At 41.1% G+C, this 12,893-nt stretch overlaps 1 protein-coding gene across 3 annotated transcripts in view; it reads right to left on the bottom strand.

The window, feature by feature from the left end:
* Positions 1-1,552: 1,552 nt before the first annotated feature.
* The window catches only part of AKAP7 (A-kinase anchoring protein 7), a 307,157-nt gene continuing 295,816 nt past the window's right edge, over positions 1,553-12,893 (bottom strand). For 2 of the 3 annotated variants that reach the window (XM_075597322.1, XM_075597324.1), the window contains one exon: positions 1,553-6,440. In XM_075597322.1, coding sequence (XP_075453437.1) covers positions 6,247-6,440 — 194 coding nt within the window. In that variant the 3' untranslated portion in view covers positions 1,553-6,246. The remainder of the gene's footprint in view (positions 6,441-12,893) is intronic. The other variant, XR_012801090.1, reaches the window with a different exon arrangement.

Raw genomic sequence — 12,893 nt, 5'->3', positions numbered from 1 at the left:
CTTTTTAGCATACTCCAGGTTTGCATGGTGACTGAGGTCGACTATTAATGACACTTTGTAAATGTGTCTCCACTGATTACTGCTCATATATACAGTAGCATTAGCATAGTAATAGTCACGTGTAATACTGAAGGGAACCAGAAGCTATTCATTGATAGAGATAAAGTAAGTATCCACAGCTAAATAAGTATAAAAAGTTTTTATTAGACATGTTTTATACATCAGTATGTATTACCTACACAATAAAGTTACATGTTTAAGTGTAGCAAAGAGGTTTCCAATGATGGTTTTTGTATGCTGGCTTTAGAATTCAGACATAGATTACTGAATTCCTGCTTACATAAACGAAATGTTCTGAACGTGTATTTTTATGTGAAGAAAACTTTAGGGAAATTAACCTTAAAAGCAGTGCATCCAAAAATGTTGTGGTAATAGGAAGAACTACAATATATAAAGGTTGACTATTGATAAAATAAGTTTATGTATTCACTGGAAAAGTCTTTTGTAAGGATCAAGTGGCAAGCACACATTTCAAAACATGATAGAGCTCATGAATGTGTGTGATCATTAGAATAGTGTATAAACTGGGATGGAGGTGACTAGAGACTTTGAGTGACTCATCAAGGTTGTCTCAGATGTAGTGTGTCCCCTCCGGTCCCAAGGTCAACCCCAGAGTGTGACCACAAAGACCCGTTCATTATATCCAAGTAATAAGTGAGTATCGCCCATGCATGTGGGTATAACTGTGAGTACTTGCGTGTCCATTGTCCTTAGACATTCCGTTGGCATGCTCCTGCTATGTAGTAGAAGGAGAAACTGCAGAGAAAGAACAAAAATGGTGTGCAGCACATGCCAGATCGACAGAGGGCTGGACACAGATCCATGAAGTACAAAAATAATTTATTAGGCACAAACATACATAATAAAGGTGATCATCCTCCAATGTGTTTCACGCTGTTTCTGGCGCTTTATCAGAGAGTGAACTATATGAGTCACACTCCTCCAATATGTAGCAGTCCATGTATTTTCAATATCATTCAAATTTGATATTTTTTAAATTTAAATTGAATATATTTGATGTAATCTAAACTTGAACCATATGTATCCATTCCAATATGTTATACAAGCAAAACATGGACAAAACAGCATATATATAGTTTGATTGGGTATTAAAACCTGGAGAAAGATAACAAACTTAGTATGAATTAAAAACGTAATATAAATAAAAGTCAAATAGTTCGCTCATGAGGCTCCGGAATGATAACACGATGAGGTGTGTATATATACGTAAAGAAAACTATACTGGAGATATAAAGGGATTGACAGAAAATGTTTGAACTCGTATCACTCATTCTTTGACCACGTGCCAAAAATGGCGCTAAAACGCGTTAGAGGATCATCACCCTTATTCAAGGATCTGCATCCAGCCCTCTGTCGATCTTCCATGCGGTGCACTGCCATTTTTCTTCTCTGCACGTATTTTGATATGGCTGAATTGCCATTGCTGTGGAACTGGAAACACCTATAGGAAGAAATGACCACTGACATGTAGTAGACGTACAAATTAATTTTATTGATACATTTTTTCAGTAGCTGATTTTAAGGGGATTTTATGTTAATTACAATAACATTGTTAATACAAAAAGACCAGTGTTAAAAAAAACCATGTGCTCTATTCCATGCATTTTCACACAAAAAATTACAAGCTTTTCTTCCCATTAAAAAAAAATATGGATAGTATATAGTTTTCTCAGAAAAGGTAGAAATCCGATTTCCTTCTATCCACAAACATTTCTTTAAAGCAGCTCTGCTTTTATAATAAATTATGAATCATAGCTAAAAATAGAGCACAATGTTACAGTTGTCTTTGGGCATAGGAAGAATGAAACAAAAGCATGAGATTAACACAATTAGGAAGTCAGTCTACATTACAGATGCAGTCTGCTGGTTTGTCGCTAAGCCAGCTAGGAAACCGTAGATGGCAGCTGCCTGTCAATTTGCTGCTCACAGGATCCCTGTGAGGAGGCTAATGGCCCATCAGGATTAACACAGCGGGGGTCCCTGCTTCCGAATGGGACTCATGCTGTGTGAAGCCTACCCTGCTGCATCAGTCTGGAAGAGTTGCGCAGTAATAGTAGACATAATCAGTCACTCTCCCTGTGCACCTCTAACAGGCGATCACGCTGCTTCTATTTTACTTTAATAACATAGTTATTATTAATAACACATGACCGGGACATTTAAACCTGCAAAGAGAGACCAGTACCCCATACCGGGTCCTGTAACTCAGGAAGTAGGGGATTCCCAGTGCTGAAATTAATGCGATTCAGCTCCGGAAAACCCCTGTTTCACTACTATGTTATTAAAGTAAAATAAAAGCAGTGCGATCACCTGTTAGAGGTGAGCAGATAGTGACTGATTCTGTCTAACTCTCACTGCACATCTCTTCCAGACTGATGCAGCCCGATAGGATTAACACAGCAGGTGTCCCATTCAGAAGCAGGGACCCCTGCTGTGTTAATCCTAATGGGAAATTCCTCCCTGCTCTGCACTTGGCTGGAAAGGCTCCACGTTTGGTCTGCGGTTCACCAGCCCATTTGCAGGGCAGGGTGGAGATACAACTACAGTAACTGCATCTGTGTATGCTCTTTAGCATTAAAAAACACCACTGTTTGGCTCATAGAAGTGCTTATAAATGTAGCTGTGTTATAAAATTATCCTACGAAAAAAGCTTGTATATTTTAAATATGTCAGTATGGTTACAATGGCCGTTAGGGTCAAATTCTATCAACTGAATTCAGAGGGGATTTTCTGAAGAAAACGGCCCAAACAGTCACTTGGGAATATAGGGAATGACCCCGTATGCTAGAGCGAGAGCGCTGACCAGATGCTATCGGAGGAAAATCCAAATCCCAATATATATAATAAAAGCCAATGTCTAATTATTGTCATGGATCCTGTGACTGAGTTCACCTTAGAAAGCTTTAATCAACCATGTATCTGTGTGTCCTGCATGTGTTTATAATAGGTTTCTGCAAACCTAACAAGCAACTTGATGCATGAGCACCGACCATAGAGCACCAAAGTTGCCATCTTTATTTGTTTAATCTGAAACTTCAACTAGTGGCATCAGAGAGCCGCCAGATATTGGAAAAGGATCTTCATCACAAGCTCAGCCTCTGACAGGTTTTGTCACATCGTCACAATGAACAAATTATTGTGACGTGAAAATTTAACTGTTTTCCAATGAATGATGGATGCTGCGATTTATACTTGATAAGAAAACGTACATACATATTTTATATATTATTCATAGTATAATCTATTCAATATTGCTTTGCTAAATTTAGGTGAATGATTATTAGTAAAATTGTATTGGAAATCTCCCCTTCTAATTACCACATTTTAAGCTTCAGATTCTTCAGCTTTTTCCATGTGGCTGAAATCACATTAAAAAAAGTGAAATGTATTGTAAAGAAAGATGCCGTTGTTTACAATACGTAGGGAAACCAGTCCCGCGCTCCTCCCTTGTATAGTCATTATTGGCTACATTGCAGGAGCTGCTTTCAAGAGTTTTACAGGGAGATAGAAAAAAGAAAAACAGCTGCAAATTCTGTCAACAACAGGCGTTGCCTAGGGAGGTCTAAGTATACAGTTTTCTGATTCTCTCTATTAAATGCTTACATTTGTAGCTTTGTAAAGGATTTTTTTTCATTATTTATGTGCTAATGTTAGCAGTGAGGACTAGGTACTGTAGATAAGTAGATGGCAAAGCTGTTACAAAGTACTAGGGCCCATATTTACTACGTAGTGATATGACATAAAACCCTTTCCATTGCTGGAAGACACATTAAAGCCCATTCTTCAATAAGCCACATGGTATCTTCCAGCGCTGGAAGGTGTCGTTTGGAATAGCACCATTAAATATGGGCCTTAGTGTTTGGTCTCACAGAAGTTACTTTTAATGGGCTAGAGCCAAATGAAACTGGCAAGCGTTGCTTACAACTTCATAGGTCAAACATTACTCACCTTGTGATTTCAAACACAAATAAATGAAGTTGCAAAGCAGTGTTTTGTAAGTATATATACGTTTGTGAATTCTACAGATGTAGCCAACCTTACCATTTGCATTGCCGAGGCTGTGACGGTCGCAGCCTGGAAGTATCAACACTATGGGGGGTCCCATTCAGAAGCATGGACCCCCCGCAGCGCGATCAGTGCAGACACTGGTCCAAGCGCAGCAGACTTGTGCTTTTTCATTTCTGTTGCTGGGGACAGTAAGGCCCGGGCCATAGAGGTGTGGGGAGAGCGGAGGCGCGCTAACACTGAGGCTCACCTGCTTCAGTCAGCGCGATTGCACGGACTTGCAGGCGAGCCAGCGTGCGCGGGGGGAGCCGGGGGGAGGTGGTTGGAGGCGGGGCAGTGACGTCGCTGGGCCAATTGCCCGCGACGCACTGACGTCAATGTCACGGCGCCGAGACGTTGACGCTGCTGTGCGGTGATTGGAGGTTTTCAGCCGACAGCGCGCTGAGAAACAGCTTGGCGCTCGGCTGAAACCTCCAACTCGTCAGCACGCCTGCGGACGCTCGCGTGAGCCCCCTCTCAAGGCATCCTCATTGAGGATGCAAGGGCACAGCGCGGAGCGTCCGCACGCCTCAGCACTGCTGGTCCATCTATGGGCGCAGCCTTAGTCTTTGCTACATCTGTATTTTAACACACCCCAAATGTACAATATTCATTGTTGTGATTCATTATACATGTCATGTTCGAGATGATACATTACATTTGATGTAATATTGTGTTCTAACTTTTAGCCACATTTTTACCAGGGAGATATAGATGCATTTTATTTGGGGGGATGACAGCTTGTTCATAACCACAATAAAAAGTTGTAACATTAATATAAGCTATCATGAACGCATGTTTGTAGTCTGTTTCTGAACCAACAATTAGCTAGATATACATCAGCTTAATAAACATCTTTGTGCAACCTTTTTTTTTTACCCTTCTGGATTTTGTGGGGCTTCGTTAGAAAAACCCCATTGGGGAAATACAGTACATGATATTTGAGGTGTGCTTCTATACATCGTATGGGTTTGGAAAGCTACATACAGTATCTCCCAATTACACAACTAGAAACAATGATCTTAGTGCACTCCCGTTATATGCCATCTCAAAACATTTACTCCAAAGAGGTCCAGTTATATTAACATTTTTGTTTCTGAAGGGAACATCCGGCAGTCGTTTTCAATGATCGGTCTGAGGCCAAACATTTCTTTGTATATTTTTTGCCGTGTCTCTGGAAGAGCCAATATATTCTTTATCTGCTTCAATTTGTCGAAAAGATCCTTCAACTCCCTATGCAAAGCAGTCTGTATGAAGGCATCTTTGTTTTTTTCCCCTGTAGGAAAGAACATAACAGCTTACACAGTCTATAGTGACCATCAAGCAAAGGCCTGTGAAAGACAAGGTTCATGTTTTAGAGACAGACCAAATACAAAGTCACCATGATTTTGTCCACACTTTATATTTAAAAAAGTTACGGAGCTTGTCAAAAAATACATTTTTTTTTAAATGAAGAACTGTCATTGAGAAATACTGCATAGTGTCATGATACTTTAGAGAAACTCGTGCTTGATCACATAGTGAATATATTATTTCTGAGAAGCATCCAGCATGGGAATTAGCATAGCTTTTGAAGTGTTGCCATAGCAACAGCAGTAATCTAAAAGGAACCTTCTGCTTGAAGTGAAATAGTCATGCTTCTTTATAAAAAAAGAAAGTGGATGGCATGACTTCCTTTTGTGGTAAGGCCTCTGGTTTGGCCATTCATTTCAGTTTCATAGGCTTAGACAAAGGGTGTTCCTTCTTCTTCAAAATACAGGGGCTGACTTCAATGGAGAAGTTTCCATGCGATGGTGCCTCGATTGGCACTATCGCAGATTAAGGAATAACCCTCCCCAGTGTAGTTTACCTCATGGGGAAATTAGATCATGTTGTCCTTTTAAACTGTCCCAAGGAATGTCCACTACATGTTTTGACTGCTCAGCAATCAAAAAGAGTTTATCAAGAGAAGTCATTGAAATATCTCTCTCTGCCTGAATGTTATTTTACTGATAATCCAGAAGCACCATGCAAGTGAGCCAGCAGGAGATGCACAAGCACCTTAGTAGGAAACCAGCTGTTTCTTGGATGTTACTAGCAACTTTTCAAGTTTAGATATTCCTTTTAAGGCAGAGGCCATGCTCATTTTTTTGTGCCAGTGTTATTCCCATTTTTTTCATTATAAGCTGTTTCCACAGGGTTCCCATCAGTCTGTCTGGTTTTCGCCTGTGTTTCCTCTAAATACTGCTGCACAGCCTTAAGTACTGCATTTTCAACCAGCTTTTTGCTGAGGCTCACCAGCTCTGCATCATCTGGCTCTCTCCCATTCTTTTGACCTACATGCCACAACAAAGAAAAGGAAGTTGCTATTATCCCAATGCTACAAAAACATGGTGCATGCCCAAAATATTGATTAAAAAGGGTCTATCAACTAACTAGTTGGGAGAAAACGGATCACTCACTAGAGTACATGCATAAGTATGTTTGCGAGTTCCTGTCTACCTCTACATTTCTTCTCAATCACTCATGTCTCCTGTTGTCGGTAACAATTTTAAAATGTTCTTCAGTGACCACCTAACAGACACATTTTTACTATACAATGCTGGAGAGACAGAGCTTTTTTCCCCTTCCTAGGCAAATGAGCCCACGACACATAAACCATATTATTAGTAGGCCAAAATGGCTTCCTTCTTGTGAAACTATTTATATCCAATTTCAATATTACATTTGCTAGTTATGTTCTTCACAAATAAATCAGGACAATAACACAGATTTTAAGAAAGCAGTACCAGATGTGTTTGTAACAGAGAAAGATGATGATCTCTACAACGCAAGCACACCAGAACCTTGGATCCTTTGGAGTTACATCAGGATGCTGCACTAATCAAGTGAGTCCGTTCTAAGAAGTGAGATTTCCTATCTACTCCATTATTGAAGGTATGGTTGGATTTAAATATACACTGCCAATTGTGGATCAATCGCTGTGTTTTACCTCTACATGTGACATATTGTGAGGTTCCCAGGCTCGTGTATTCCATTACCTACCCTAGTTCATTCTTCATATACATTCAAACCATGGGTTCTTCATGCTGAAACATTTTTTGAAAGTTATTCTGCGTCTGTTTAAACCAGCCCTGAGCACCACACACTGTTTTTTGATTCTGTGATTGTAAGAGAGTCTGGGTATTTATTGATGGGGTATACAGTAAGAAAGTAGGAACAACAGAGGTGGTTCTACAATTACACAACTCAGCAATATGTTGTATGTACAGTATAAACTTTTTTGCTTTATAATTCAGCAGGTTTTTGATGGACACACAAACTTTTACTTTAAGTTGGATCACAAAATTAAACCAAGACAAAAAGCACTGACTTTAAAGTACCTTATTGTTGTAAAGACAACGGGTTTGGATTTCAGTTTTTAATGTCTCAGAATTGAAGTAACGTATGTATCACAAATTTATGTACTCTGCTGCCCTTCTGCACTTTAAATGTGATATTTCAACAGTAACATTCTGAATTGATCATTTATTTCCAGTACAATATAACCTTGGATAATTCCCTTTATTTATAGTCATCTAATTGCTTTCTTATCACCAGATAAATTACTTTCCAGCTGCATAACTGAGTGAGTCCAAATAATCCAACCATATTTATATTTTGGTACGGTATATGCGAACTGAGTTTCATGGAGGAAAAATTGAACATAAAAAAAATATATATTATATTTGGCTCTCATGCCCAGTATAGACTTCACAACGACAACAAATTGCTCCTCTGGGAATACAAATTCCTCAAAATGCAGGTCTCCTCTAGGACTGAGCTGCAAAGTACATCTCTACTCACCAGTTCATAATGGAATTCTTCATTAATTGTGACAGATAAGAACAGAGGAGGAACAATGTTTCAGGTGATGAAAGGTCCATATGGGACCAGAAACGTTGTTCCTCCTCTGTTTTTGGCTGTCACAATAAATTAAGAATTGCATTATGACAGATGCAGAGTAGTGCTCTACTTTGTACCTCTGTCCCATAGGAGACCTGTGTTTTGAAGAGTTTGTTTGTCTGTGTTGTCTGCACAAGCAGGATTCTCCTCGCCTGCTACTGTTTCCCCGCACTTTGGAAACCCACTGGGAATATGATATAGAGAAACAGATGTGTGTGGCTTATAACAAGTAAAGAAAGGTTTATAATAAAAAAAGGCACAATTTTTATTGTTTTCCTTTTTTTTGATGAAGTATGAGAGAGCTTCCTTTCTTAGTCTTATCAGAAAACTCATTACAGTACAGTAATACAGTTGCCAGTTTTCTTTCAGAGGGCAGTCTGTCATTGGATAAAGGCAAAGACAGGGCACTGCTGTAAAACTTAGATGACCTGCCTAGATAAAAGGTATTAAATGTCCTGGGTTTGCTGGCACATGCCTGTTTCTCTATCAGTGAAGCACTGAAAAAAAAACTGGTTATCAGTGCCACCGACAGGAGGGGGGTGAGTTCAGACAAGTGTCCCGGGCCTGGCGGGTCAGGATAGGAACTTAGGCCCGAACAGAAGTCACACCTAACTTACGTAAATGTCCTGTCCAGCTCCAGGGTGGGCCCGTATTTCCTTCCAGCTCCTGGACGGGCATGCCTCTGCAGCCCCCTCTCCCTGTGCCCAAACTTATCCCCTGAACAATACCTAATCCCCCTCATCCACATACACCCCTGGGCCCATACCTACTGCTTCAATACACCCTGCTCTCTCACCCTAAGGTTCCGCGGGTCTTCAGCAAAGCCCCTGTGCAGGCAGGCCCACATGGTCCCATACCCTCTTCAACAGTCGGCTCCATGTTCCCCCATCTGTTATGGCTCTCTCTTTCTTCAGGCCATACCTCCTTCTTCCTCCCTCATCTGGGCCCATACCTATCTTCCCCTGCATTTCTCCTTCTTCCCACCCATACCTATCCCTACATTGTCTCCTACTTACCCTTTACCTCATCATGCCCATACCTTCTCCTTCCACCCCATACCTTATTCTTGTCATTGCCACCATACCTTCTTATCCCCTCCAAGCCCATACCTTCACCTCCTCTATGCCCATACCTTCACCTCATGCAGGCCCATACCTTCTCCCCTCCTCCCTCCCCTTAGGGCCCATCTTCTTTCATTTGTCCTGGACCCCAAGATTTGTGTTGGCGGCCCTACTGGTGATCATAATCAAAAGGTATAGGACTCTGGTAAAAATACCTTGCTGTATCTCTGGCCCCTTAGAAATGGACTGTAAGGTATATTCCAGGGCAGAAGACTGCTTCGTAAACATGGCTTTTATGCCCTGTTAACCATTTAACTTTTTGCATCTTGTAAATAATGGGTGTATTTCGCTTTTCTCTAGAAACACTAATGCATATCAGCTACATATGTTTATATTAGCAAAAGAGAATTAGGTGAGATGAGACCAACCCCCCTAACAGAATGCAGCGGTAACACTACGTAACTTTTAATACCTTATGGCCTATGCCTGATACTGTCTCTTGAAACAGTGAAGATGTTTAGTCCATAGGTCAATAAGAATTATTATTATTATTATTCTAAAAACTAGGTACCTGCTTAAATGGAATTTACCTTGATGGGGTTAGCAGGTCTAAATAATTGTTTGATCAAAAGATGCAACTAAATGACTCCTTTATTATAAGAGTTGGTATCAAACTGTAAAAGTTCACTAATAAATTGCAAGCCTATTTGACAGGAGCGCAGGATTTCTGCTTTTGTTTTCCACATATGTTAATATGTTTGCAAGTAATTATGATGCCATCCCTAGTCAAACAACGAACAAAAAAAGAACAATTTACCTGTTTCGTTGAGGACTAATAGACGTATTACCTAAAGACTTTAGATAAAGATTGTAAAACCCACCCAAAGCATTTGCTTACCACAAAAATTATCAAAGTAATTTTTTTTGCGCATGCGTGACCGCCAAGCTTTGATTGCGCATGCACACGAGCAATCGGCAAATGACGATCACGTATGCATGACTGGCAAGAGCTCTTTGTGCATGCGCAGTCGTGACGTTTGTCCTGGCTTTTGTGGGACAAATATGGTCACCCTACATATAGCGTATTCCAGCAATAGAAAGTGTCGTATGGCAAATACCCAGTGGTGTAGCTAGACATGTGCGGGACCTCAGGCAAAAACAAATTCAGGGCCCCCTCATTTCTCTCTCTATTCTTCCCCTCATGTCTCTCTCTCTCTTTGTTCTCTCTCTATTTTCTTTCTCTCTTCACTCTTTGCTCTCTCTTTTCTCCTCTCTCTCTCTTTGCTGCCCCTGATCTCTCTCTCTCTGCTCTGTTTACTCACTCTCCTCCCTCATGTCTTTCTTTTCCCGCTTACGCATTTCTCTCTTTTACTTCATTTTCTATTTGTGTCTCTTGCTTCCTGTATCCTTTTCTTTTCATGTCTGTTTTTACCCATGTGATTTAACCCTTCCCCTCCCTCTCACCTTTCCCAGCCTGTCTCTCAGGCTGCAGCTCCAGCCCCACGCTGCCCTACTTGGGCCCCGCCTACAGACCTAGGCCCCGCCCACCTACGGAGGCTCTGCAGAGGAAGGAATTTCCCCTTTGTCCTTCCTATTACAACCCGGGACTTCGCCCCCTGACCCAGGCCCCGCCCACCTGCAGAGAAAGAGATTTTCCTCTGTGCTTCCTTCCTGCATCTCAGGCCCCGCAATGTGCCACCAACAGGGAAGGGGGGGGGCAAGAGTGTGGGGCCCCTGTGCTTTAGCTACACCCCTGCACATAGTGCTATTTAGTGTAAATGGCTCTATAACCACCAAACGACTGAATATTGTCACATTATAATATGCATCAATTTGCATCAAGTTGCCAATATGAGCAAAGGGAAGTGAGATGGATGGTAATGTTACAAAATGTACAGGAATGGCATCTCTCTCTGTTTCTATATTTAATCGTAGGTGACAGCTGTGATCATTTAGCAGTCACATATAAAAGCCGCTTGACCAAATTCCTGTTTTTGAAACAAGTTCACTCGACACAGCTTGCCATACTGTCAGTGACAGCTAAACATACGGAGGCCACAGTATGGAAAAACAAGGTTTTGAAGCTGTATGTGTGATTGCTATGTTAATTTACTGCCAAATACACTATTATATAAACATAATCAATGTTCAACCAATTTTACTACAAATATTTATCTGGAGATTTCCATTCGTTCTACTTTTTTTATTCTAAAGATATCCTGATTGTTTCACATTATTAGCAGAGCAATTAAGTGGCACAATGCTTCATTGCAGAAGAGCACAATCATTACAATATAACATTTGTAAACGGTCTATGCCAGTGCCTGGCTGGATTAGAAATAAATTGTAAATAGAAGAGCCAGAAGTATAACACAATGTATTTTTGTATATTTCTCAAAATTGCCATACTCTACTTCAACATTTTGTTAGCATTTATAACATCTGTATAATATAGTTTTATCACTCTAGCTTTTATAGTAAGTTTAAGAGCGGAGGGAAGACAGTCCAAGCACCACCCCAAGACCCTTCAGGAGTTAGGGGCAATTAGATTGTATTTTTTATGTATTCTTTCTGGCAACGGAGGACATGTCCCTGCAGTATGCTGACGAGGACGCCCTTCATAAAGGCAGGGGTAAGTAGAATGGTTTTATTTACTTTATTTATACTGGCTAATGTTTTGTTTATAAATGGGCAAATAATCTATTATCCATATCTGGAAAATAGTTATTTTGCACATTGCTGTACTGTATGTGTTTGGGGCGGCGGGGGGAGGTGTATTTATTGAAATGTAGGCTATCTCTATTTATTTTTACAACACAAATGGTACCACAGGCCAGCGGGGATCCACGGGGACCACCCGAGGGCACCCAGATGCACATAGGGACCACCCGAGGACCCCTGTAGGACCACCAGAAACGCGCGGGGACCAGATGAGGGCACCCAGACACCTGTGGGGATCACCCAGGGACCCCCGCCGGCCTATGTTATCAATTGTGTGTTAAAATAAATAAATAATGGTTTTATGTGGGGGCACAGTGTGGGTGGGTTGTGTATTGGTGTTTACTACATGTTTTAATATACATTTTAAGACTAGTGTAGATGAGCAGAGGGTCTCCGGAGCAGAACCGCGTTGATTTTATGTCCGGGGAACCCCTGCTTCCCAAGATATAGGCCCCGTTATGGGATGCCAGTGTCTCCTATGCATTTAAATGTCAAGGTCACGTGACACGGGGCATTTACATGCAGAGGAGATACCGGTACCCCATAATGGGGACTGCATCTCGGGAAGCAGGGGGTCCCCGGACATAAAATCAACACGGTTCTGCTCCGGAGACACCCTGCTCACGTACACTAGTAATACATTTCAATTAAAAATAATTCATTTCCGCAGATATTTGCGCAGGGAGAGTCGGCTCTGTCTCTGCAGCAGAATCAACTCGCCGGGTGAGCCCTTTTGAGAGGGTCGAGCATCTCGTCGCCGGCTACTCACCATTTTTGCAAATGTTGCTATCACTGGTATTCAGGGCTATCTGTATACCGTGATAGCAACGCTGTCAAAAATGGTGATTTAAAAACCCTGGCAATTTTTTCTATCGGACTTTACTGCATGAGGCCCTATGTCCTGTATTGAATATGCAGTGATGGCGTCTTTGCTGCACTCATCTCACCCTAGATACAATGCCACAATAATAAACTGTGGAAGCAGTGTTGGATAATGATGTTCATAGTGTTTATCTTGTATATACTGAAGTCTGTATGTTTAATGTCTTCATGGGATATTTG

Source organism: Ascaphus truei, chromosome 4 (genome assembly GCF_040206685.1).
Source record: "Ascaphus truei isolate aAscTru1 chromosome 4, aAscTru1.hap1, whole genome shotgun sequence".
Classification (NCBI taxonomy): Eukaryota; Metazoa; Chordata; class Amphibia; order Anura; family Ascaphidae; genus Ascaphus; species Ascaphus truei.
Note: the sequence above shows the minus strand (reverse complement) of the source record. Positions and strands in the feature narration are given on the sequence as shown.